Genomic DNA, 27,490 nt, shown 5'->3' on the forward strand with positions numbered 1-27,490 from the left:
TTAACAGTATCTGTTTTGCACTTGTGTTGTTTATAAATGTATATGGCATACCAACATGTAAATAAATTCTTACTCCTTTTTAGTTTATTGAAAGAAATTCACTTAGAAAACAGCCACACACACATTCTTCAGGAATTATGGACCTTTTCTCCCTGCAAATTACTAGATACTTGGAGAATTCTTGTTTATTCTTCTCTGTAGCTTTTTGATATCTTTACATTAATATTTTGCAACCTTTAATTTTTCTCCTTTATGCATTAATATTGGTGACTAAAAATAACATATTTGAATGTCATTTATTTTTACATGGGAAAGCGTAATTAAGGGGACCAGAATTGGACAAATGGGCCTTATTCTGATTGTTTCAGTAGCCCAGGATCATTAGTACATTGGCCCTCTGTATCCCTGGGTTCCACATTCACTGGATTCAAGCAACCACAGATTGAAAGTATTTGGAGGTGGAGAAATGGATGGTTGTGTCTGTATTGAATATGTACAGGCTTTTTTTTTTCTTGTCATTCTCTAAATAATTCAGTCTAATTCATATAGTATTTACACTGTGTTAGTGTTATAAATAATCTAGAGATTATTTAGAGCATATGGGAGAATGTACACAGGTTACATGTAAATATTGGGCCATTTTATATAAGCGACTTGAGCATTCATGGATTTTGGTGTTCATAGGGAGGCCTAGAATCGATCCTCCATGCATACAGAGGGATCACTGTATAAAGAAGGTGGATAAAGGTTATAAATGGTAATTAAGAAGTGCAATTAACTGGAAAACATAGTTGTATGAGTTTAAAAACATTTTTTATTTTCCCTTCAATATTTGGGGATTTTAGTATTTTAAGAAAACTTGGGCTTATCTCATTTGACCTTCTAAATGTAAACACACTTACACTTTGTCCCCCTGTCTCTTCTATGCTACACATGAAGATTTTAGATAAAGTTGGTTTTTGTTTCTGGCTTTCTTTTCTTTTCATACTTTTGGAGTGGCTAGAGCATAGGCCAGTTTGCAGGATCAAGATAAGGCTATAACTCTTCATATACTTTTGAGTATTTAACCTATTATGCTCTTTATGGTAAATTCTATCAGCTAAAACCTCATTAGGAATTTATATTCCTGGTATCTGTACTTCACTTCTGCCACCTTTTAGGGAGTTGTGTAGTATTACAGTGGCTATTTATATTAGCTTCCAACTAGCAAGGAAGTAGGAATAAAATGTCCAGTGTCTTGGGATATTCTTAAAACCATCGGCAATTATGTAGATAGATGCAATTTTAGTCTGCCCATATTTGTTACTGAAAATCTTTAAAAGTTGTTACTTGAACTTTAACTGCTTGCTATACTCTGTATTATAGATGTCTATCCTTGATTTGCTAGTTTTCAAATTATAATAGAATACCATGGTTTTTAAATACTACTGCCCAGTTTTCATTTCTTCTTCCATTTTGTGGGAGTTTATATTCATACTTTGTTCACATTCCTTTCAACATTCAACTTATAAAGAGCATGAGAAGAAACTATTGAAGTATTTGCTTTGGGAGCCCAGATTTCACCAGAGTATTTGCAGCCCTTGAATATATTTTGAATATATTAGTTTTTTGATTTTTTTGTTTGTTTTTTTCCTTTTTCTTTTCGGTTGTGGAAGGAACAACCTCTTTCCCATTGTTTAGGTATAGAGTGTTTTAGGGACAAACTAAAATACTGTACTGGTATAATAATTTGCTAATCTTTCAACATATTTTCTATTGTCATAGTATTGATTTTTCTATTTTCATTTCACTTTGAAAAATCTTCCCAAAGCAATTTTCTCTCCTTTTTAAAAAAGTTACACTGATATATACTATTCATTAAAAAGTAATTGAGAGTACTATTTATTTTTTCATACAGGTTTAAAAAACGAATGCTAATAGAACAACTGGAGAACTTCTTGGATGAAATTCATCGAAGAGCCAATCAGATCAACCATATTAATAGCAATTAAAAGAAAATAGAATGTGGCCACTTATTTCACTATCTTCTTCAAATACAAAGTAAATACAAGACTGTTGTGATCTTGCATTCATTTTCTGACATGCATTGTTGGCTATTTGAAATACTAAAAGCAAATTACAGATCCTTTTTCCATCATTTTACAGTGACCTTTTCTTCATTTTGGTTTATTTTTGTAATGTGAAAAGTATCACTCTAAAAAACATTTTTATTTAACAAACTAAAAATATTCCTCCAAATCTCTTGCTTGTCATTGACTCTTGCGTGTCAATTTCCCTCAGGTTCTATTTTCTTAAACCAACCTTTAAAATTGTCACCTCTGTTAAGGTTGAACTTTGCCAAAAAAAATTAAAAAGAAGTTACTTTGTAATTTTTGGGGAAAAAAGCACATACATTAAAACTAGGTAATGTTTTGTATATACAGTTATTTTGGATATATTATTGTAAGTTGTACAAATGTATTTTGAAGAATATTTAAGAAAAGCACTTTTGTTATTCCATCAATAAATGCTCTATTTTACTCTTGTGTGGTTTAGGAAATAATCACATTTAAAGTAATCATTTAAAAACGTCCTAAGATAATGGAGTTTTAAAGGCCTTGCTTTTTAGCATTGGAAAAATACACCACTTGAAGTTCATGTTTGTTAAGCCTAACTGTAATTACATGTTACATAATCTGCATTGCCTTTTTACTATATGTTTGTAGTTTTTGTTGGCCATGCCAACATACTCCCATTTCTGCCTAGATTATGGGAATGACTTTGTCTGGGGCAGATAGATACTTTAAAGGCTATTTAAAAAGCAGACAACTTTGGATATTATTGGTTTCCTTCAACACCTTTTCCTTTCTCACTAGGATTGTGGGTGGCACAAAGTTGAAGCTGTTAGGGAGTGGTAGGTTTGGAGTGCACTACATACTCTGAAATATCTAGCCTTTAGCAGCTTTATACCATGCTTGCAAAAGCCCACAACAAATTGGAGGCCTCTTTGTTCTGCTCTGCTGTTCTCACACTTAAACTCTGTTTTACTTACAAGCTAAATGTAAAGGAAACACCTTTAAGATGACTTTCCTCATTTTGCATCCCCCCCTGAGTTTCACAGGATAAGGAAAACCACAGTATTCATTCTCCACCCTCAATTCAACATGGCCTAGAATATCCTTACTGAGGAAGCGATCTTACGGCCTGACTCACTCACCATTCATAGATCACTGCTGTGCCTTTTAGTGGTTTGGGGGTAACCAGTAGAAAAGAAGGTCAAAATAGATTTGGATTAAGAGTAGGCAAAATAAACTTATAAAATTTAAAAATTGAAGTATTTTTAGGTTTATGATATTGAAAACCACACACCCTTAGCTTTTTACACTTTATCAGAACATTTTTTAAATTTCAAGGGTATAGCAAAATTATAACTTTATGAAGAAAAGCATCGATGAAAGTGGAGAACATGCATTTAGTCTAGGGGATTTGAAACTCTCCCGATACTGAAGACAAACCCTGTCAAGAAAAAGAATTTAATATTATATAGTATTTTCATATGCAGTTCTTTAAGCTTCGTTTACTTCTATACAAATACTTTTAAGTAATGCAAGATAACATTTACTAGGTGGAATTGTTAAGGTAATTGCCTGTAGTCACACTGCTAAATTCAATGAGAGTTGCACAAAATCCAGAATATATTGTCTGTTCCTAAATTATATGTATTTAGATTCTGGGATTAGTAGGAGGGATTAGAAGTCATTCAGATAAAAATTCATACTTAACAAGAGTATCTAGGAAAGAGATTCAGCCTATCCCAGTATTTAGCAGCTTTCCTTATCAGAAAGTTTTATTTTCTTTTTCACAGATTGCTCATGACCTTTAATACATTTTTCTGAATGAACCCTGGAGGGAGGTGAAAAGTAGCAGTTTTGTTCATCTCTTCTTTTTGTCCTTTATCTCTCTGCCACTGTTCTCACCTCATCCTAAAACCTAGTCAGGAGAGTTTGAAACCTGTTAGAACCAAAGGTTAATATCCCATCTCCCTCAAGCTTTTTTCATTTAAAAACAAAAAACTATGGGTATATTAAATTAGTGAAAATACTTATTGTAGAATTACTGTTGGAAGGGGATTACATCTAGGGGGAACATCATGTCTTTTAGGCCCTTTATGTCACTGAATGACTTATGGCTCGACAAATGATATTCTTGGAAAGTTTAATCTTGAGGTTTTCAAATCTTTTTTTTAAAATTCTCCCATGTTTCCCATTTGCTGATTGATTCATTAGTTGCTCTTAGTAAGATATGTCAGTTTGGAATAATGAAGGCTGAGACTCATTTCTAAACTCCTCCATAACTATCACCAGAAAAGCAGCCACTGTGTTGTGTGATGTGAGCTAATGCCTCCCAGATAGAGGTAAATAAAGTCACAAGGACTATTAGAATTCCGGTGGATTGTGGAACTGGTTTTGGATTATCCTTATATTTTCATTCTGATTACTGAGGCAGTTCTGAAAACGCCTACCATTGAAATAGTGGTGTGTCTTTTCCTTGTTTAAGGATTTTACATCATTTTTATGCACTTGAATTCCAAAATCAGAATCTCTCTTTTACCTATCAACTTTTATTGGCTATTGGCTTTTGGCAATGACCTTTCCGTTCAAATGTAGTCCCGTCTCTTTGTTTCTTTAGGGAGTAGAACCTGTCCTTTTTTTGATCTTTCATTTTTTTGATGTGTCCTTTCTGAGAGAAGGTTCTCTGCTGCCTGTTCTGGGTGATAAGTGATATTTTCATCTAATCATTATGGGGTTGGGATGATCATGGTGAAATACTAGGAAGACATATTCTGTTGATGGACTTTTTCTCCCCAAATAATCCCAAATAGATTATTTTCTAGTGAATGGTTTATATCTTTCTCATCACAAAAATGTTCCTTTGATTTCTAGCACGAGGTACAGCAGGATGCAAATGATTCTCAGATAAAATGATGTTGACAGTATTTCCTTAACAATTTATGTAAAACTATGCATAATTTTCATTATCCTAACTTCTGACATTTTTTCTCCATAAATAAAAGTAATGCTTGATGTTTAGTTAAAGTAGATCCACCTTTGCTTGATTTTATTAGTCTTGTTCTATCCTATTTCTTTTTAATACACTGTTTAGACTTGCCAACAACTCTTAACTGAGAATCTCTTTTCCTTCCTAGGCTAAGTAATTGTGAGTGGGGGAGGAAGAACATTAAGAGAAATAATCTAAAGACTTTGTTCAGTGTTGTCGAAGCCTAAGGATATTTGTGTGTCCTTCTGATATACTGAGGCTTTGCCGGTACCACACCATCTTTGGATTACCATAAGGTTATGTAGTAGGACTTAAAAGTACTAGGGCAAACATTTGATTTTTGAGAAAGATCAACAGAACAGTATAGAAATCTAGGTGCATTCATTAGAATACTAGGATCACAAGCGGACTACTCTGGTATACTCTAGTGACCTGAAAAAAACCTCTAAAATGATAAGAAAGCTAGGGGACAAAGGGAAAGATTTATAATTTATTTTGCTTTCATAATTTTTCCAAGTATCTTCAGAAGTAGAAATCTATAGCATTTTTAAAAAATCTACATTAACTATATATGAGCTGAGAGAATGAGAAGGTAAGAAACATGGAGGATAAGTTTCTTTGTACTTATGAAATAGTTCCCTTTCTTAGGATACAAGACAGCAACTGGGAAGCTTCTGAAGCACCATAAAAACAGCTAGAAAGAATGCTTATTTTTGAGGGGATAGTGGACAAATGTTGCTAGAGAGACACTGATACATAATTTATCTGAATCCTGTCAAAAAACACTGTAATACCTGTGTTAGGTTCTCTCAGGAAATAGATGAATGGCCGATCTGCTTTAAAAGTAGGAATCCGAGACCTTTTCAATAACAACAGAGCTGCAGGAAAGAAAGAAGAATCCCATTGCATTTTCTGTGCATTTTTAAGAAAATAACTATTGGTTATGAAGTAAGTTATATCCCTTTTTTTTTTTTTAAAGAAATCAAAGCATCCTAATGGCATTTCATTGTTTACTGTTGTGATGGGGGTGCAAATGGGAAAATTAAAAGATGCCATCTAGCCAATCCTGTCTCCTGTTTTGAACACATTCCATGGAATAAATTCCTTATTGAAGGTAACTTTCAGAATGATTTTTATAGGATGGATATCTCCTCTTCCCCATCATTTTTCAAAATCTTTTTGTTTTCTTTAGTGTTCCTTTTTAAAAAATGCTATACCACACCTGAACTTGGGGGTTATGGAAAGATTCAGAAGTGTGAAGATTTCAACTAGGTAAATTTAAGAAAGGTAGATATTGGTGAGCAGTGTGACTGGGTATTCTCTGTTTGAACATACCTGTGGCTCCAGATGCCTTGGTGCCTTCCTCCAAAACTTCAATCTTGGCCTTGTGGATTGCTTCAGAAACGTAAAAGCCATCTTGGCCTAACCCCAGAAAATGATAAAAATGTGAGTTGCTCATTAACATTTTTCTAACACATTTAGAACACATTCTTTAAAAATGTACTTACAAAATTTATAGTATCCAATGCTGGTTACTGTGTAGCTAGGGAAAGAGTGGAAAATTCTTGTTTTTGTTTTTACTGGAGGCTCAGGTAGCTGTTTGGAAAATTCTTAAGGTTCAATATGTTACCAAACTTTCAAAACTTTTAATTTGTTAAATATATGTAATCTCTCCCAAAATAATATTCAGAGCACTGCCCCATTTTTTTCGGTGGTTCATTTTCAGAAATGATTTCTAGTTAATACTACAATCCCTCCTTCAGCCAGTATTTCCAAAACTTCAGTAGTCGTAAGAATCACCCGGCTATGTGTTAAAATGCAGATTCTGTAGCCCGGGAATCATTTTCACCAAGCTTCAGAGATCATTTCCCTTGAATGTCTTTTTGGACTGCATTTTAAGAGCCACTTTTAAATGACAAAGTCACAGGATTTTATTACAGACTTTATTGAGACACAATTCAGAGTAATATGAATGTGTCTAGTGTTGCATGACTGCATTATGTATACTTAGGTGTATCAGTTATGCAATTAATATGCCTCATGGGCTAGAATCTACAAAGCAGAGCGGTTAGTATAAATGTTCTATGTGCTAAGTTTCACAGATTATAAGTTTAGCAAATAGGACTAAGTGATAATTTAGAGGAATTGGCTGATTTTTGTAAGCTAATCATTAACTATTTTTAAACAGCTCTAAAGATGAAAGGATACTTGATGACACAGTAAAAAATGAAAGATTTAGAACCAGAAGAAACTTAAGAAATCATTCAGTCCAATCCTTTCATTTTAGAGTGAGCTGTTAACTCATCTGAGATCACACACTTGAAAAGCAGAGTTGAGAATATTCTGATTGAAAGCCCACTCCCATCCCATCTCTCCACTCCACTCAAACATTCCCACCTTTCAGAAAGTGTATGCTAGTCAACTCCAACATGCCACTGGGAGGTATCTGTGGCATGAATATTAAAACAATCAGTTTGATGAACACATATGTGAGGGAGCTTTGTTTCATCTTAGACTAATGCTTAAATTGGTTTGTTTGTCACACACATACAGGAGATAGCCCATGAATGCTATGAGAGAATAAAACCAGACCAAAATAAAGAATATGCGGCATTCCATCCATCTTGTAAGTAAGGTGTGCACAGAATGTTGTGAGTTGGCTATATTCACTGTAAGGAACAGTTATTTTCCAGCATCAGTGAAGGGGACAGGAAGGGCCAGAGGAAGTAAAAATCAATAGAAACATTCACTAGTGTCACTTGTCCTAAAACCAGCGAAGAATTTGATTTATTTTAGCAGTTGGTATTTTTCTGTAGGGTCTTTCAGAAACAAATTTCAGTATCATTAATAATTATCCCCTCTTACTAGCTAATTAAGCAACCTGAAATGCAGTGCCAAAGTTACAAAGAGAGCTTTAGGGTTAAAGAATGGTTATTTTATGAGAGTCATGAGAGGATTTTACTAATTTCCATGACTTCATTACCATATAGGATGGAGTCTGAACATTTTAAATGAATGTTGGTGAAATAAGCAGAGATTCACTACGAAACCCCTTATCAGCTAACATGTGTCTGTGTTAGTCTGGGCACCTTGGCAGTGTGAGAAATGGGACCAGTTGATGTGGATGAGTCTGGTTAGATTGTCCAGGCTATTTCAGTATTTTGAAACTGCAACTGAAGAGTTTCATTTAAATAGTTTCTCTCCATCAAGACTATAAGAGTGGTCCAATAATTGACATATGTTTGCACATCCATAAACCAAGGTCCATAGCCTATGCATGCCATGCCCCAGCATCAGCATCTTTTAAATATTATCTCTGGTAAGAGTTGACATTTCAAAAGACCAACATATGTGATAAAAATGAGAATTTGGGAGTCATCTGTGGTTTTGCATTTTTCCTCCTGCTTGATCTTGTATTACAGATTCCTATTATTTTTTATTGAGTACCTTTTGAAATATTTCAAAACTAATGAAATGAACCTAGAAGAAGTCAAGCACAAAGGAATTCTCCTGGTCTTTTTCTACTCCCCTGAAGTGTTGACAGCTGCTTAATGCCGTTGAGGGGCATACACCCTATTTTCCCAAAAGTTGTTCTCAAGATTGTTTACAGGTGGCATTCTATAAAAGGGTTCCATGATTAATTATATGTGGGAGATACTAAACAGTTTTGCACTCATGTTTTCAGTAGGGGACTTCTTAGAGCTGCTAATCTGCTAACTTTTATAGTGAATCTCTACAGGACAATTATAATATGTGGTGTTAAACCATGGAACCACCCACACCATTCTCTGTCCCAGATTTACAGGATTAGCATTTTGGGAACATACTTTGGGAAACTGTAGCCCACCATAAACCCGCTTGCTCCTACAATGCATTCTGTATACAAAGCAAAGGGGTGATACTCTTCCTACCCTCCCTCCTGGCATACTCTCCACTCTTCTTCCGCAACATCTTCTAGGGTGTTTATCTTCCTTTTTAGACTATTAACTCCTAGAAAGCGTAAATGATGTCTTAATCATTTTAAATATTTCTTTGCCCAACTTACATTAAGAATACTTGGTACATAAATGTGTTTAGTAAATGCTGGATGAATTAATAATAGACACCCCTTACCACTATACAAATGGCCTTAATGTTCTTTAACCTTGTTAAACTTGTAAGGAAATGCCGATTGGTGTTTGTAGAACCATAAAGGCATGGCACAGGATGGGTCATCTGCAAGTCTCAGCCAAATGATTGTTTCAGTGCTTTGTTGGTGGAGACCATTATTCTTTGTGTGTGGCTGGTCATACTCAAAAGTTTGAAAGGTGTGGCTGGTCATGCTTAAAAAGTATGACCATCATGTTATGAAGGTCATACTTCGTAACATGATGTCGTATAAACATTGTGTCCCTACATTTAATCCTCAGCTTCTCATAAATCAGGATAAACATATCATTTGCTGTTTCTTTTGTCTTTACAATTATTATTTTCTGTAGGCAGAGTTAGTGGCTTTTAAAACGTTATTGCCAGAACTTGTTTCTAGTTTATCTTTTTCATCTTGTCACTTAGTTGCTAACACTAAGTGTTGGGGAAAGGAGGAGAGAGAGAGTGAGAGAGAGAGAGAGAGAGACATAGTATCCAGCCCAGGATAGAGAGCGAGAGAGTGCTAAGAAGAATCTGAAATAGCCTTTGAAATTAGGCTATGGTTAGTTGCTTTCTCCATTTGTCTCCTCTAGCCTACTCCGCACCTCTTTCTATTGCAATTCTGACCAGACATCTGGTGTGGCATGAGTTAACTTATATGTAACTTCCATACTCAACCAAACAACTCTGGTGGTTTGTTCATTTAAGTCATAGTAACAGAGAACTTGTACTTCTTACCGGGCAGAGACTGAAAACAACCTACTTACAAAAGCCAAGAAGAAGACAGTTTCTTTAGAGTTTCAAGTTTGTGCACAAGGAGTATTTTGTGGACTAGGAGGCATGGGTCTATATCAAAGCCTGCTGATCCTAAAGCCAGTGGGATTGCTTAAGGAGAGTATCTTTAGCTGGCATCTTCAGTGTGAGTGAAACGGGAATTACTCTTAAAAGCTGCGTAACATCTAGTATCAAGGAGACTGGGGGGAAATTATACTCTGGTTTCAGTTGGGCCTTGAAATAATATTTAATGAGTCCTTCAGGCAGCAAAAAAAAATATTTGATGCCAAGAAGGAAGAGATGAGTGACTTGTAAATGGGGAAAGAGAACTTGAGTAAAATGATTCTGGCCAAATGTTTGCTGTGGTTGTTGCAGTTCCATCAATAGTACAAAACTGTTTGGTAATCCCTTGTAAACTGGAAGAAGAGAGGCCTGCATTTTCTGATCACTTACTCTCTGGCAAGATCTCTGCTGATGCCATACTTTATGTAAATGATTTTGTTTCTACAATTAAGGTGTGTGGTGAGTGATAGCTACCCCCGTTTTAAGAATGAGGAAACTATTTCTTGGAGAGATTTGGTGGCCCTGTCTCTAGAATATTAAGATGAAAGCCAATTTGGGCAGAGAAGTGGTTAGTCTCTTGATTATGTTCAAAGAAGGACATTAAGAAGCAATACTTTGGTTGGCAATCTTTTTCTATAAAGGGCCAGATATTAAATATTTTAGCCACTGCAGGCCATATGGTGTCTGTCTCAGCTACTCAATTTTGCTGTTGTAGCAGGAAAGCAGCCATAGATGATTTATGAATGAATGAGAGTGGCTATGTTTTAATTAAACTTTAGAAAAGTAGGTGGTAGGCCATTGTTTGCTGACCCTGCTTTAGAGGAACAAAACTTCACAAGAGAAAATTACCAGGCTGGCATGTTTTGTCAGTAGGAAATGTGAATGCAAGCTTCACACTTGGCACATGATAATTGCTTGATAATTATTAAATAAGCCAGATCTGCCTGCCTACCTTTCTGCTGGTTTGAGCAAATATAAGTAGATTTGAATTGCATTAAAAAAAAAAAAAAAAAAAAAGAGGTTTGGTATCAAAAGGTACTTTTAAAACCAAGTTACTTATTAGATCTTGCCAGAAGAGTTTGTGGACCTTGGAAGTCTTCACCAATAGGGGAACTACATGATGTGTGTTAAGATCAGTCCTGTTTGAGAACACAGGGTTGATGGCACATTAGAATGTACTTTTAGGACATAAAAGGGAGAGCTTTAGGAGTTATGAAGGGACAGTCAGTAAGCCCTAGTGATTCGTTGAATATAGTGATGTAGAAGGAAAGGTCAAGAATGGTCTTAAAGTTTTGAACTCTGATTTTCAAAATCACCACCAACAACAGGGATGCCATGGCTGAGCTCTGGAGTTGCAAGAAGACACTGGTTAGATTTTGCACATTATCAAACATAGAATTCTCTTAAGTTCTTCATCCCTTGCTCTTTCCTTGCCCTCTGATCTTTTCTCTTCAGTATTCCTCCTTTCCCTGAAATGTCAGATTATGCCTGTGTCAGTAAGGAAAGTTTCTGTTTGAGTCATTTGACCAAGTCAACAATATTTACTTGGTATCCCACTGTGTGCCCAGCATCGTTGTGGACACTATGCCCAAACTTGACTATTGCTTTGCCTATCTCTTCGCGTGTTCAGGCAATGAGTACAGAGCTGGTAGATTTTAAACTCTCTAGAATAGATTCTCACTCCTGTGTTTTATTTGATAAGTAACTCTGTCAATCTGGTCACATCTAAAGCCCAAACCAAGACTTCTCTTGTGGGTCAAAATCTCAATTTTCCTGGGATTGCTTAAGAAGGAAGATTCTGAGCCAAAATTTAGAAAAGTCCACATTACGATGTTCTAGAATTCAAAATAGTGATTTTCAAGCTCTTCAGGTAAGGGAAATGTCAAGGCCAATGGAAATACCAGCTACAGTATCATCTTTGCACAGACAATTTAATATCCAGAGTAGAAACAAACCTGAGCCTCTGAGTTGGCAATAGTATAGTTAATGGTGTCTTGAAAGGATTGTAGAACATAGGTTCTGGCATTCACTCCCTGTTTATATTTGATATAAATTCCCTATCATAAGCAAACAGCATGTATTAATTGGTAGTAGCAATTCAACTATGTGCAAAGAAATTCAACATGGTTGGTGGAAAGGAGAACATTTTAAGGCAAGGTTGTAAGAGCCTGGGTAATTTGAAGAAAGGAAATTGGACAGATGAGGGAAGGTTTCAAGACTAGCTTATTAGAAGAGGACAGAGAAGGTATAGGGAAGGAGAGAGGAAAAGGGTGTAGAAACAAAGGGTGCCTGTGAAGCTGATGGAACAGCAGGAGGTCATAATGAAGAATCTATTGCTGCAGCAATGCCTTGGATCCACTCCTAGTCATGACGGTTAGAGGGAGGGTCTCTTTATTGTATACTGTGGACATTGACCCCATGGTGAAGGTGGTATCTGAAAACCGTGATTAAGGCCTGAAGAAACATCCCTTCCTCACAAGATCTAATCCAAATTTGACTGTTAGTAGAAGCAACACATTTTTATATCAAACAGAGCACCTTTCTTATCTTTTACACAATGTTGACTCTGATTGTTTACCACTGAAGGCTCTGTGGAAACGAGAATCCCTTAATCAAAGTATGATAAAACTGCCCCCAAACACAAGGCTAGAAAGTTTGGAAGAAGGACCATTTTTACCTGAAATTCCTTTTAAGTTAGCTTTGAGTGGATCGAAAAGATCAGTGACTCCCCAAGAATTTAAAATGCTTTTTAAGTTGAATTGATTTTGGATCCTAAACCTGAAAAGCAAAAACAAACCATCAACTTTCAAAATTCTTACTCAATTTGCTTTCATGCACACCACATAAAGTCCGAAGTCCCTAACTTGGAAGTCAGACTGGCTCCACCAAATTTATTTCCAGCTTCATCTTCCATGGTGCCTTCCCATAAGCCCTAATCTGACCACACAGAGCTCTTCCCCACTTCTGTACTCTTGTTCCTGCTGTTCATTCTAAGTCTTCCCATTGACTTGGATTATCTTTTAGTTATCCATTTTTCAGTTGTTACCTCCTCCTCCTTTTCTTCAGCTATTTTGTGACCTTTGGTTCTTAAAGCCCCATTAACACCTTGTTTTGCTCTTATGATATATAGAACATTCTGCTTCCTATTAGCGTCATTTATGATATTGTGAACTACCTGAGAAGAGTGGCTATCTCAATTTCTTTTTTAAATACTTTTTTTTTTTTTTGAGATGGGGGTCTCCCTATGTTGCCAGGCTAGACTCGAACTTCTGGCCTCAACTTCTACCTGCCTTAGCTTCCCGAGTAGCTGGGACTACAGGTGTGCCCCACTGTGCCAGGCTCCAATTAATTTTTATTTCTTAAGAATTAATATTTAATGAATGCTTACATTATGCTAGATACTAAAAGAGCTTTATGTGGATTATCTCATTTCATCTTCATATAACTATGTTATTATTATCCTCATTTTACAGATGGGAAAATCAAGACTTAAAGAGTTTAAGAAACTTGCCCAAGATGACATAATGAGTATGTGATGGACCTCGATTCAAATCAAGCCTGTGTGTGTGCAGAGTCCATGCTCTAATCACCTACATTTTGCTACCTCCCATCTCGTGTGGCATCTCACTTATAGTAGGTGCAGAAAAGAGGCTGTTGACTAATTGCCTTATTGACAATTAATAGAGTATTTTATTTAATAGAGTGTTTATACTGGATAAAATATATTTTCATATTTGCTGTGTGCAGTTTATGCCTTTGGAGCACAGTAGGAAAAGAATGGAACTTAAAGCCTTGGTTTTCCTAGTAAACCCTTTGAGCATAAAGAATCAGCACACCAATTTTATATTTCCCCAGGAACAAGGCATTTAAAAGTTTACTGTTGAAAAATCCTTTAAAAGAGCTGCTGATATTATTTTTCTTTGAAAATATAAAAGATCAAAGTGAAAATTAGATGGTCTTTTTCTATAAATAATACAGAACTTGTAGGAGAGTAAAAATATTGAACAAGACCATTTAATATCAAAGGTCTTCATTGCTATACAAGACAATGTGACTCATACTTTAACCAAAAATACCATACTTTCTCATAAAGGTATATTTTGAATCTTCAGAATAGTTTCCAAAAGAGAAATATACTTTCTCCAAATATGCTGACATTTCTCCAAAAAAATTTTGGACCATCTCTTATGAAGTTTTCTTAAATACTGAAAACACATCCTTTTTGAAACCTCTAGTTGCTGAAATAGTGGTTATGAGCATGAACTTGGGAATCCAATGTCTGAGTTTGAATCCTGGATCAAGTAACTACCTGCAAACTGGTTACTTTACCTCCGCAGGAAGTTACTTTACTTCTGTTTGTCTCAGTCCTCATTTGTGAAATGACCATAATTGTAATGCGTGTTTGTAGGGTTGTAAAGATTAAATGAATGAATCCTTGTAAAGTGCTTGGAACAATCCCCAGCACAGCCCATGCACTTACTGTTACCATTGTGATTTTTAAATTATTTTTCAATTATATTGAGAAAGAGTTAATTAAGGGCTATTTGAAACTAAATGTGATTATGGTGGGTGATAAATTTTTTGTAAACTAAAAACAGCAGTAAAAGTGAGGTATGACTATAAAAGCTTAGAGTGATTGTCTTGTATGGCTATGAAGGCAGATCCAGAAGAAATGCTACAAAAATAACTTGATTAAAAAAATACCCTTTACCAATACCAGACAAGGATATTACAAGAAAGACAAATTACAGACCAATATACCTTATGAATATAGATGCAAAATCTTCAACAAAATACTAGCAAATTGAATCCAACACCATATAAATCTCACCATGACAAATTGGGATTTATCCCAGGAATGCAAGGTGGGTTCAACATATGAAAACCAATTAATATAATATACCATATTAATAGAATAAAGGACAAAGGCCACACCACCATCTCAATAGATGCAGAAAAAGCATTTGACAAAGTCCAACACCCTTTCATGATTAAAAACAAACAAACATCAAACATACAACAAACTTTGGATAGAAGGTAACTTCCTTAAATTGATGAAGGGTAACTACAAAATCCCCACAGCTAGTATCACACTTTACAGTAAAAGACTGAAAGGTTTCCCCCTAAGATCAGGAACAAGACAAGAATGTCCACTCTGACCCCTTCTATTTCACATGCTACTGGAGGGTGAGTAGGACAATTACATGAGAAAAAGAAATAGAAGGCATCCAGGTTAGAGAGAAAGAAGTAAATCTATCTCTATTTACAGATGACTTAGTCCTATACATAGAAAACCCTAAAGAATCCACATACACACAAAAAAAAACCTATTGGAGCTAATAAATGAGTTCATTGAAGTGCAGCATACAAGATTAAGATACAAAAATCAATTGTGTTTGTATACACTATAGAACAATCTGAAAATAAGTAAAAATTCAAAGGAGTAAAATACTTAGAATAAATTTAATAAAAGAAGTGCAAGACTTGCATATGGAAAACTACAAAACATTGTTGAAAGAAAGAAAAACTTAAAGGAAAGATTCTGAGTTCATGGCTCAGAACACTTAATATTGTTAGAAAGTAATACTCGCCAAATTGCTCTATAGATTCAACACAATCCCTGTCTAAATCCTTCCTGCCTTTTTGGCAGAAATTGACAAGCTGATCCTAAAATTTATATGAAAATGCAAGGGGCCCAGAATAGCTAAAACACTCTTGAAAAAGAAGAAAGTTGAAAGACTCACACTCCCGATTTCTAAAGTCACTACAAAGCTACAGTAATGAAGACTGTGTGGTACTGGCAAACAAACATCTATGCCTATAGGATAGAATTGAAAGTCCAGAAATAAACTTACACATTTATGGGCAATTGATTTTGAAAAAGATGCCAAGAAAATTCAGTGGAGGAAAGAAAAATCTTTTTTTTTTTTTGAGACGGAGTCTCGCTCTGTCGCCCAGGCTGGAGTGCAGTGGCCGGATCTCGGCTCACTGCAAGCTCCACCTCCCAGGCTTACACCATTCTCCTGCCTCAGCCTCCCAAGTAGCTGGGACTACAGGCACCCGCCACCTCGCCCGGCTAGTTTTTTTGCATTTTTTAGTAGAGACGGGGTTTCACCGTGTTAGCCAGGATGGTCTCGATCTCCTGACCTCGTGATCCGCCCGTCTCGGCCTCCCAAAGTGCTGGGATTACAGGCTTGAGCCACCATGCCCGTCCAATAAAAATCATTTTAACAAATGATTTTGGGACAAAGGGATAGATACACACAAAAGAATGAAGTTGAATCCCTACCTCATACGATATACAATAATTAATTCAAAATGGATTAAAGACCTACATATAAGAGCTAAGCCCATAAAGTTCTTAGAAAAAAACATAAACCTAAATTTTTGTGACCCTAACTAGACAATGGTGTCTATTCAAAAGAATATGGCATCAAAAGCACAAGAAACAAAAGGAAACATAGATTAATTGAGCTTCATCCAAATTAACAACTTTTGTGCTTCAAAGGACAGCATTGAGAAGTGAAAAGAAAAAAACCACAGAATGACAGAAAATATTTACAAATCATAAATCTGTTAAGGTACTAGTATCCAGAATAAAGAACTATTACAACTCAATAATAAAAAGACAACCAATTTAAATATGGGTAAATCATCTGAAATAGACATTTCTACAAAAAAGACATTTCTCCAAGTACATGAAAAGATGCTCTACCTCGTTAGTCATTAGGGAAATGCAAATGAAGTGCACAATGAGATACTACTTCACACCAACTAAAATGGCTAAAATAAAAAGATGGTCATTAAGAAGTGTTGACAAGGATGTGGAGAAACTGGATTCCACACACATTGCTGGTAGGAATGTAAAATGGTGCAGTGACTTGGAAAACAGTCTGGTAGTTCTTCAAAAGGTAAAATGTAGGGTTACCACATGACCTAGTAATTGCATTCTTAGGTGTATATCCAAGATAATTGAAAATATATATACACAAAAAAATGTACACTTGATTGTTTCTAGTTGCCAACAATTTAAAACAAGCCAAAATGTGTCTAGGCACCCAAATATCTATAAATTGATGAATAGGTAAACAAAATGTAGTATATCAATACAATGGAATATTATTCAGTCATAAAAAGGAAGATAGTATTGATTCATGCTACTATGAACCTTGAAAATATTATGCAAAGAAGCCAGGCACAAAAGGCCACATATTGTATAATTTCACTTACATGAAATTCTGGAATAGGCAAATCTATTGGAGCAAGTAGATCAGAGGTTGCTGGGAGGTGGGGAGGGGAGTTGGGAGTGACTGCTAATGGATATGGGGTTTCTTTTTGAGGTAATGAAAAGGTTCTGGAATTAGTAGTGATGGTTGCACAACTTTGTGAATATACTAAAAACCTCTAAATTGTGTACTTTCAAAGGGTGAATTTTATAATATGTGAATTATATCTTGATTTTTTTAAAAAGAAACACTCCTAGAAAAGCATAAACCACACACCATGATAATCAGCAGCTCCTGGGAGGAAGGGCAAAACTCATTTTGAATATGTGGGATCTGGTGGATTTTAAGAAGATATATATTATGTCTAATATCAAAACATTGCTCAGCCTTCTATGTTGACCTAATAATCAAATGTTTTATTCATTACATACATATTTGACATTATTAGTCTTTCTTGTGGGACATCACATGACTGTGGTTATAAATAACCCTTAACACATTCTTGGTTTTCTTGATTATTTCTTTAGTTTGCTAAGCATCCCTCATGAAGATTAACAGTCCCTATGCACTTTTTTATTTATTTATACATAAAAGGTTACTTTGGAAGCTAGACCCCATAATTCATCCAGAATCTACCAGTGCACTGCTTGATGATGTGTAACCTGAAAGCACATCTCATAGTCACACAATTTTGCATTGCTACCCACAGTGTGCAAAATTTTTTGCTCTTGTTAAACAAAAAATGCCTGCTGACTGTAGAGCAGGTCATACTAAAAGAAGAATGAGTGATTTGAGAGAATGAGAGGTAAATTCCTGCCTAAAAGCTGACTTTCTATCATGATCCAAAGCTTATACCTAAATCTAGACCTAAGACAGTTTTTACTTTTTCTGTTTTGTTCCTCAAAGGATTTAAAGCTAGCTTAAAAACAAACAAACAAACAAAACTTGGTTAGTTTTACTTGTGAAATAACTTAATTTTCCTAAAAACCTCTATCCTTCTTGGACAGCAGTGTTGGTAGTCTTAAGGAGATTTTTTTAAAAAATTATCAGAATGAGGTTAAGTTCTAACTAATATTTGTGTTACTAAGATTTCTGCCTTGCCTTGCCTTCCCTGCCTGCCAGAGTTTTTCAGGATCATTGCTTGAGGGTTTGAGACTTCTAAAAGCAGAATCAGGGCAGTGGAGAGTTCTCAGTGGAGCTGGGCATTTCCCTGGGGTCTCTTCCAGGGAAGAGCTGCTCCAAGATGAGGCCCACCGTCTGTCTCTTAAACCCAAAAAAGTTGTGGCAAATTCCCGCAGCAGCCTCCTTTTTCTTTCTACTTTTGACATGGAACGCTGCTCTTCCTTCCCTTGCTGAGTTTCTCTCAAATATAATAGGAAGATTAGGGTTGCTTCTGCTCCCTCCCTGAGAGATCTGTTGAAATATTCAGTCTTTGTGTTTTGGTTTGGGTTCCAAATATTTCGTTTTGAGAGATACACTTTACCTTAGAGTTAAGTGCACCTTTTGCCCTGGGCTATGCCAGATCTCACTTTAGACCTTGGCCCTTAACTTGCTGGGTCTCTCTTTGTATGTTTTCCTTCTAGTGCATTGATTTATTTTTAACTCCTTGAGGGAGTACCGCCGAGGACTTTGCCTTTGCCTACTGGAAGCCCAGGCAGTGGAGAGAGGCCAAGGCAGCTAGTGGCTACTGGACAACATTCCTTGCTTAATGCTGGTCAAAAAATGGTTATAAATGTACTCTGATTTCAAATATATCACAGAAGCTCATCATTTAAAGAAGCCCTAAGAGGAAACTTTTTGTAAAGTTATGAGTTTTGCTCATATATTTTGTTTTGAAAAAGCAAAATAGAATGCTGCCAGTTCACTTTTTGATTTGTATTTGTACCTATTGGGTCTTCTTAAAGGAGAATTCACCTCTCTTTAGAAAGAATGAGAACCTTCTGCATAGAGACTTAAAGTGTCATATTTTTATGCCTTAATTTGGCATCTCATCAGAATTTTATCTGTACTTGCTCAATTACATAAGTCATCTTATCTCTTTGGTTTTGGAAAAATGACAGTTGTATACTCTTAGGATGGGATAAGATTTGGGGAATGTTCCTACAAGGGAACCATGAGCATTTCCTCTCCAAAAACTGATTGTGGCCTAGGGCTGGATCAGGGGTCCTCGGGGGGCTCCAGTGAAGGCAGAATATCTTGTCCTGGGAAGACTCTGGGAAGTTAGTTCATTTCAGTCTGTGCCATGAGTTAGCCAGTGGTGGCTGTGAAATGGACTCAAACTCTAGGGTCACTTCCTCTTGGCCTAACTTCTGGGGGTACACATTAGACAAGTCATCCCAGTGGCTAAGCACAGACCCTAGAGGCAGACCACTTGTGTGCAAATTTACGCTTTTCTGACTGCTGGCTGCACAGCACCTGTGAGGGGGACTCAGCTGCTCACCTGGGCAGGAACACATCCATCCTGGCTCTCCTCAGGCTGGTGGTCCAGAGGTGGATGGTGCTGGCTGTGAGGTGTGGCTCAGTGTGGCTCAGGGGGATGTCTTTGTCACGGGGCAGCACCAGGAACAGACTCACTGCACTTCCCAGGTAAGGCAGCTCCAGCACCCCCACCTGATGTCCTGCGGTATCTTGGAACTGACCTGAGGGTACAGTGGATCAGAGGTCAGCTCTGTCCCAGGAGCCAGGAGAACGAACCAGTGCCAGACCCTGAGAGAGGCTGGCTCAGAGGACTGGAAACAATAAAACGGAGCATCCACCTCACCCTCAGGAGGCAGTTTCAGGCCAAAGACTGTTGGGTGATATGGTCGTTTTATAAAAATCCTAGACCTAGAGTCTTTAAGATACCCTCACAGGACCAGAGCCAGAGGCTCTATAGGGCTGGGTATGGGGGGGATGATGGCATGTGCAGAACCACATAGAGTAGTGCCACCTTATCCTTGGCAGATATGCTCCAAGAGCCGCAGTAGAGGCCTGAACCTGTGGATGGTAATGAGCCCTGCATATACTACGTCTTCTCGATCTGATAACCGAGATGGCTACTAAGTGACTAATCAGCATACTGTAGACAGCCTGGAGATGCTGGACAAAGGGATGATTCATATCTCAGGTGGAACAGAGAAGGACATCAGGAGATTTCACCAGACTATTCAGAAGGGCGTGCAATTTAAAACTTGAAAATTATTTGTGAAATTTTCCATTTAATATTTTCTGATGCGGATAACTGAAACTTCAAAAAGCAAAATCATGGATACGGGTACAGGGTACTACTGTACCCGGTCTTAAAGGAACAGCCAATTCAATCCGGGCCTATCGTGCCTGCCAGGGTGGCAGTTTGGTCCAAATTCTACTAGTGCAGAAGGAAATGTCAAGCATGAAACTGAATTTCTCTTCCACATCTGTGTCTTTTCACTGTCCTGTCAGAGCACACTGTCAAACACTCCTCTCTAACGTCTCCGGGCACCCTAGTCTTTCCTTCCGCCATGTGCGTCCAGTCCAGCAGATGGACCCTGCAGAAACACATCCTGATCCCTTAGAAGCAGGGACCTGGCCTCCTCTCTCCTGCCCTCTGGCCCGGGCTTCCTCTCCCTTTAGACAAACCAGCAGGGGCAGAGCTCACCGTAGTTGACCTCGGCCATTTGGTGCATCATGGGGACCTGAAGGACGAGGCCATGGGCACAGGTGAAAGGCAGGATCTGCGTGTCTGTGGAGGAGAATCTCTTCCGCCAAGTGCCTTGGAAGGACATGGTGCTCACAAGCACAAGCTGAGCAAATGCTGCACCAACTTGCTCCCACGGCCAGCCACCAGGGCCCTCACTGGGGCCCTCACCTGCAAGCAGGAAAGCAAGGAGGGCGTGGGTTAAGTGTGCACTGAAACTGAACCGAACCCAGTGCATGTGTGGACAAGGAGTTAAATGCTAAAGTTAAATGCAGAGTTAAAACGTGAAAGTGAAGGTCTTTTTGCTTAAGGTGGTTTCTCTTCATCTTACAATATCTTTTCAATTTACTTAAGAATATTTGATTCCCTGTCTCAGCTCCTTGTGCTGTCAAGGACCCAAGGCACCAGGAGCTGCTCTCAACTTTTGGGGACTGTTGAGTGATATGGTCATTTTATAAAAATCCTAGACCTAGATAGAGTCTTTAAGATAACCTCACAGGGCCAGAGTCAGAGGCTCTGTAGGGCTGGATATGAGGGTGACAATGACACCCCCTGCTGGGGGATGAGGGTGTGGAGAGGGAAATGGAAGTGAGAACTCAGAAGTCCTGACACCTGCATGACCACTCAGGGGAGGTGGGGGCAGTGAGGCATCTCTGGAGTTGGGTTGGTAGCATATTTATTAAAATCTGTTAATTGCAAATCGATATGTGTTTATAACCAGCTGTTACTGAAGACCCTGCTTTTTATTCTTTTCTGAACAGGTTGGGATGCTGCTACTGGTTCTGTTTGGGGCCATTTCCTAGGAATTAGTAGACATTCCCTCCCCAGGCAGACCCTTGGAAGAAGTATGTGCTGTGATGGGAGATCCTGCACAATGTCACCCCCAGGCCCCATCCTGCCCTGCTGCTGAGCTGAATCTCTCACTGAGCCTTTGCTTAGACCACAATATTCAAGGTATGGTCTTTGGAGGGCTGCAGTTAAAATTTCATGCAGTGCCAGAAAGAGGAGAAGGCAGACCACCCCTAAGGGGATAGTTTTTGTCCCAGCTGTTTATTTGTTTAATAAGCACACACTTTGTGCTAGGCTCTGTTCTAAGTGCTTTAGCAAATCCTCACCGACTCCTCCTAACAGTTCTATTGTTATTCCCTATTTCACAGGTGAGGGAACTGAGGCTCAGAGAAGTTGGGCAAGGTCACATACTTATGAGGGGTGAAGCCACCATCCACACAGTGAGCCAATGCAATGTGGATTGCATTGAAATAGAACCCCAGCAGCTCCATGGAAAGCTTGAATTTGAACCCAAGCAGCCTGGCTCTGGACTCTGTGCTCTGAGCAACTGAGCCAACTGCCCCTTTTTCTTAGAGGACAATCAGCCTGCATTGGGAGCTGCTTCTCTGGCCTTATGCCCTGGCAGCACAAGGATCTGAGCAGGGAATTAAACATATTTAAGTAAATTGAAAAGACATGGTAAAATATGAGAGCGAGAGAGAGAACTTTATCACAAATGATGTTAATTTTTGCATTTAATTCTGCCATCCTTGTCCACACACTCACCGTTTTCCATTCAGTCATAGTATACATATCACTTCCTATTCTCCTTTTTTTTTTTTTTTTTTGAGGCAAACTCTTGCTCTGTTGCCCAAGCTGGAGTGCAGTGATGCAGTCTTGGCTCACTGCCACCTCTGCCTCCCAGGTTCAAGTGATTCTCCTGCCTCAGCCTCCCCGAGTAGCTGGGATTACAGGAACATGACACCATGCCCGGCTAATTTTTTGTATTTTTAGTAGACATGGAGTTTCACCATGTTGGCCAGGCTGGTCTCGAACTCCTGACCTCATGATCTGCCTGCCTTGGCCTCCCAACCCTGTTCTGCTTTTTAATCAACACTGGGTCTTGAATGTTCTCCACATTGCTGTGAAACTCTTGAAATGATCAAGGATGCTGGAGCCAGACTACCTGGGTTAGAATTCTGGCCTGTGGACCCTGGGCAGGAGGCTGAGCTTTCTGTGCCTCAGTTTCTCCAATTATAGAATGGGGAGAGTAATAGCGCCTACCCCTTAGGATTATTGTGAGAGTGAACTGAGATAATCAACTTGGAGCAGTGCTAACTAAATAAACTAAACACTTGGTAAGCGTTCATTATTTTAATTATCTTTTGTAATAATTACAACTGCATAACATGCAGGTGCTGTGCTACACTGATTCACCCCTCATTGCAGGGCAGCAAGGCTGTTTGTAAGTCTCTTTATTCAATAACGCTGAGCTAAACATCTTATTGTGTGTAACTTTTTCTTAAATTATTTCCTTAATCTAAATTCCCACGAAACCCTTTTTTTGGCTCCTGTTGCATTTTGCTGTCACAGGTAGTTTATTATAGATGAGAGCAGAGCTCAGTGGGCGAACAGTTGCATGGGACAAAGCCTGTGGGGTCCTCCAAGTTGGGAGGCTCTGAAGAGCACACTTCTTTGTTCTTGTGTGTTCTTGTGGCTCGTGTGTGTGTGTGTGTGTGTATGTGCCCATGTGTATATTTGTGTGGGGGAGGGTCAGAGCAGGAAAAGCGGCAGAAAGGGACTCAGTGTCCCCTTGTCATTCAAGGGTAGGATCTCCTAAGTGGACAAACTTCTGCTGTAATTGAAGCACCATGGCCTCTGACAAGTGATGGGTGAGACTCTTTCTCTGCAGCCCTCTGACTTAGCCTTATTGAAATGGACAGTTTTCTTTTACCTGCAGTCTGTCTGGAAGCCCCTTCACTAGTCTGGATGGCGGTGCTATTGGGCTCACCGAGGTCGGCTGGTTCCAGGCTGCTGTTGGCCCACCAGGAGACCTGCTCCACAAAGCAGGGGGACAGCGGTGTTCCCACTTGCACAAAAAGGCTGCAGGCCAGCTCCATCTCGGCGCCTTGGCTGGAGGTGGGTATTGTGGCATAAACAGCATGCAAGAAATCTTTCACCCTTTGGTCTGTGAAAAATAAGTTGGGATACGTTGACAATGGTGAGTGTGAGTAAGGAGTTAGCACAACCTCCAGTGCACATTGCACTGAGATGGAACCCCAGCAACTCCACTCTTGCTCATAAAGTTCATCTACCACACAAAGCCAGTTTGAAAAAGTCATAGCTAATGTGCTCAGGAATCAGCCTGGATCCACCAAGTAAAAGTTGGGAAGAAACCATGCTAGAATCTGAAAGAAATCAGGCTGCAATGAAGTCAAATAGAAAAACACTACCAACATCCTGTAGATGAATAGAGGTTATTCTTCCTTAATTTCCTGCCTTAGGAAGGTTGATGTGTGCTGGAGTAGATTTTCTAGGGCTGGGAAAACAGCAGGTCCACCATGCAGGGTGATGGGGTTTCAAACACAACATCAGGAGATTTATGTGCAATGTCACACAGTGACAATGATGGGAGGTGGCTAGGATGTTGTACTGTCAATATGTCTTGTTCAGGGCTTTAAATCCATTCCCACAGCTACGTGTCATGAGCCTGAGTAACATTTGGATTCAGCCTTGTGTAGAACTATGCTTTCAATTTGAGAAATACAGAGGAAAGGTAAGAACTCCTCCCATCCCCCCTTTCCCTAAGACCCAGCAGACAGCTTGTGTTTTTAATGTCAGTGAGAGGTTGCAAGAATGTCGAGGAAATAATAAGCATTTGAGAGAGTCGATAGCTTCCACCTTCATGGATGGCAGCTGGACTTCTATTTATTTACTGTTTATACAGGAGATTGCTTCCTTCTCTCCATAATCAATAGTAGATTTTGTTTTCATGTTGTAATTCACAAGCTGCAGCTTCCGTCCTCCCCCAGGCATCCCTTAGGCTGGAATGAGGGCTCTTGCCTGCTGGTGAGTCCAGACACAGTTGCATACCCCAAGCTTCACATTCCTGGCACATGCAAGCTGAGTGTTTCCAGAAGTGAAGCCCCCTTGCTTAGGCTGCTTCTACTCCCTTTTAGGCACAGCCCTGCAGTTATCTACAAACCCTCCCTGTGAGACAAAATGCTGGGTATCTCTTCCTCCACTATCTGGCTCCAGCTGGTTTTCACTGGGCTGAAACTCTCACTCAGTTGGGGTCTGTCCCCTCTGACACCCTTCATGTTGCAGAAGCCAAGCCAGGAGGCAGCAGCAGACCCCCGAGTTTCCTGGCTAATGTTCTCTGGAGGCACAGGAATCCAGAGTCTACCCTTGCCAGGGCCCCCAGCCGCGAGGCTGCAGAGGACATTAGTAGGCAGACATCACTTGTCCACAATATGTTCACTACCAAAGCTACTTCTGAGAATCCACAATTGCAAAAGATTGACTCAGAATCTTTATCTCATGAATCAGCCTAACTTAAGTGCTTGTATTTGAGTGTGGTAAGAAAAAAAATGGATAAAAACATACTTCTAATCAGATTTTACTCTATCGAGGAAGGTCACATGTATTTCTAAGATCACATTCCTAGGAATATTGACTGTCTGCAGAGAAGAACTGAAACACTTCCCTGGTCCATAGTGTGATGTGACCTGAGGAATGGTCACAGAGCTCTCCTCTCCATCTTTCCACCCTCTCTGGGCCAGGGGACCCACATTCTTTTAGTCAGAAATATTACAACAGCAGAGTACATTGGCTTGAAGTGAATTTTTGTGTGAAATCTTTTCTCTGCCCTAGCCTAGTTTGTCCATGCATATTTGCACACAGGAAGAACATTTTTAGACCCACCAGAATATGCAATGACAGGGTGAAAATGCTGGAGGTTAACTGTGTTTATAGACATTGTGCTAAACACTCAACACTCCTGATCACACTGAACGCTTTTGGCAGTCCTGTGAATTGAGGGCTATTATTATCCCCATTTTATAGGTGAGAGAGCAGAGGCCCAGACAGATTAATAAAGGTGCTCAGTGTCACCCAGGTATAGGTGGTGGGGCTTTACTACCCTGCCCACCCGCAGGGTGAGGAATGGGTGGGCTGGGACAACCCTACCTAGGACAGCTTCATTCCACTTGGAATGAATGTGAGGCCACAGAGCTCATAGCCTCTTTTTTTTTTTTTTTTCTGTCTTTGCTGAATTCCTAGATCCTAGTCTAGGAAGAAAAAAGTATGTGCGTGAGTGTCTGTTTTAGCTGGAGCTGGTAGATTGGTTCTGAGGTCAAGCATTGAGCTGAGGCACTGAGCGTAGGCAGAGGTGAAGCTGACCCGGCATTTGAAAGACTCATGCTGCTGCCGGCAGAGCTGCTCTAAAATACATAATCCATAGAAATAAGCTGGCAGATCTGGCACTGGCTAGAAGTCACAGATTTATAAAAGCAGGTTGGTCAAAAGCATGGGCTCTGAAGCCAGGCAGCCTGGGCTTGAGTCCCAACTCTGCCACTTATTGACTCTGTGACCTTGAGCAAGTTGCTTCAACTCTCTGTGCCTATTTGCTCATCTCTAAAATTGAGATGATAATAAAATTATCCTCAACACAGCTGTTGTGACAATTAATTCAATTAATGTTTGCAAGTGCCTCCAGCGCTGCCTGGAACCTGGGAAAGCATGATGCTAGGGCGTGTCAAATGAAAGTGAAACATTGCCACGAAACCTGTTAGGTTAAAAGGAAACCTTAATATTCAAGGTTCACCACCATTGCAAAGTCTGAATGCCTTCTGTCACAGACCTGTCCAGTGATCACTATTCCCCACTTGCACACCATAGGAAGCTGAGCTCCCTATCTCCCAGATAGCCTGAGTAGCAGAGTGAGCTGGAGAATGTGTGAGTGTGAGCAGCAGGGTGAGTGAGTGTGCATGTGGGCAGGCCTCTTACCGTGGACAGTGTACCCCAGGGCATCTGCCAGCTGCTGGCCAGTGTTCCCTTCTGCTCCAAACTGCAGGATCTCCAAGGGGAGGGACACACCAGCAGGAGAGATGACGAAGTTCGTCTCGTTTTTACATGCGGCCACGCTCTGGTAGAGGCGAAGTGCAAATTCGGTCTTCAGCAATGTCATTCCTTCACGGAGGTGGCCATTTGCTTGGAGGAAGCAAGAGTGAAGGAGGAAGAGGGTGACCAGGAAAGGTGGCATGGAGGCTGGGAGGGTTTCTGCAATTCAGAGGGAAGAGATGCAGGGTAGGCTGGAAACTGGTGATGAAAGAGGACTGTATCCCTATCCCATAGAGGACTGGGACCCCCAGCTCTCTTTTTAGGGGCTGGGGATGGCTGAGGGAGACATGCATTGAGGTGTCTTGGTTACCCACCCTGAGGCCCACCCGCCTGGGCTGCAGAGCTGCACCCTCCTGTTTCAGCATTAGAAATACTCACTGTGGTCCTTTGGAAGCCAAATTGTGGGTCTGAAGATCTGCTTCGGCCACTTACTGGATGTGTGACTTTGGCAAAGCCCTGGTCAGATCAGAAGCAAAGCATTGTATTGGGAAAAGAAATGTAAGAGGTAATCCTACTCATTGTTCTTGGTATTTAGCCAGCTTATAGCTGTGCCATGTCTATCAGGAATAATAATAAATAATTATCTACTATGTTAAAAAGGACTTTGTACATTTGCAGTTAATCATCCCAACAATGTCACTAGTATCTGTTATTATATTTCATCTATAAAGAGGACGATTGAATCTTTGAGGCTCAGTGACTCATTTATATGAGGAAAGAA

General features: G+C 39.2%; 2 protein-coding genes across 4 annotated transcripts in view; one reads left to right on the top strand and one right to left on the bottom strand.

Moving 5' to 3' along the window:
- INTS6 (integrator complex subunit 6) overlaps positions 1–27,490 on the top strand; it is a 136,551-nt gene that overhangs the window by 87,344 nt on the left and 21,717 nt on the right. The window contains exons 18-22 of one of the 3 annotated variants that reach the window (XR_002725430.3): positions 1,898–2,040; positions 13,473–13,632; positions 21,642–21,834; positions 23,609–23,787; positions 24,344–24,424. Coding sequence is in view for 2 of the 3 variants with exons in the window: in XM_023187424.3 (XP_023043192.1) it covers positions 1,898–1,991 (94 nt within the window). In the remaining variant the exon portion in view is untranslated. Of the gene's footprint in view, positions 1–1,897; positions 5,081–13,472; positions 13,944–21,641; positions 21,835–23,608; positions 23,788–24,343; positions 24,425–27,490 lie in introns of those variants that run through there. The other 2 variants (XM_023187424.3, XM_023187423.2) reach the window with 2 other exon arrangements.
- On the bottom strand, positions 3,452–27,213 carry SERPINE3 (serpin family E member 3). Its single transcript, XM_023187426.2, has 9 exons — positions 27,148–27,213; positions 26,656–26,928; positions 23,603–23,836; positions 20,842–21,051; positions 19,666–19,864; positions 12,677–12,777; positions 6,373–6,459; positions 5,832–5,915; positions 3,452–3,495 (listed from the first exon to the last, which is right to left on the bottom strand). The coding sequence occupies exons 2-9, from the start codon at positions 26,909–26,911 to the stop codon at positions 3,452–3,454; spliced, it is 1,215 nt and encodes a 404-aa protein (XP_023043194.1). The 5' UTR covers positions 26,912–26,928; positions 27,148–27,213.

The sequence above is a fragment of the Piliocolobus tephrosceles genome, chromosome X, assembly GCF_002776525.5.
Source record: "Piliocolobus tephrosceles isolate RC106 chromosome X, ASM277652v3, whole genome shotgun sequence".
NCBI classification, from domain to species: Eukaryota; Metazoa; Chordata; class Mammalia; order Primates; family Cercopithecidae; genus Piliocolobus; species Piliocolobus tephrosceles.

What these genes read in the sequence shown, in the direction of transcription:
- SERPINE3 (XM_023187426.2), bottom strand. Translation starts at nt 26,911, where the DNA reads ATGCCACCTTTCCTGGTCACCCTCTTCCTCCTTCACTCTTGCTTCCTC. An exon ending in AATGGCCGAGGTCAACTACG is followed by an intron (nt 19,865 to 20,841) that starts GTGAGCTCTGCC and finishes CTGTACCCTCAG; the next exon opens with GTCAGTTCCAAGATACCGCA. An exon ending in CAAGGCATCTGGAGCCACAG is followed by an intron (nt 5,916 to 6,372) that starts GTATGTTCAAAC and finishes TCTTTCCTGCAG; the next exon opens with CTCTGTTGTTATTGAAAAGG.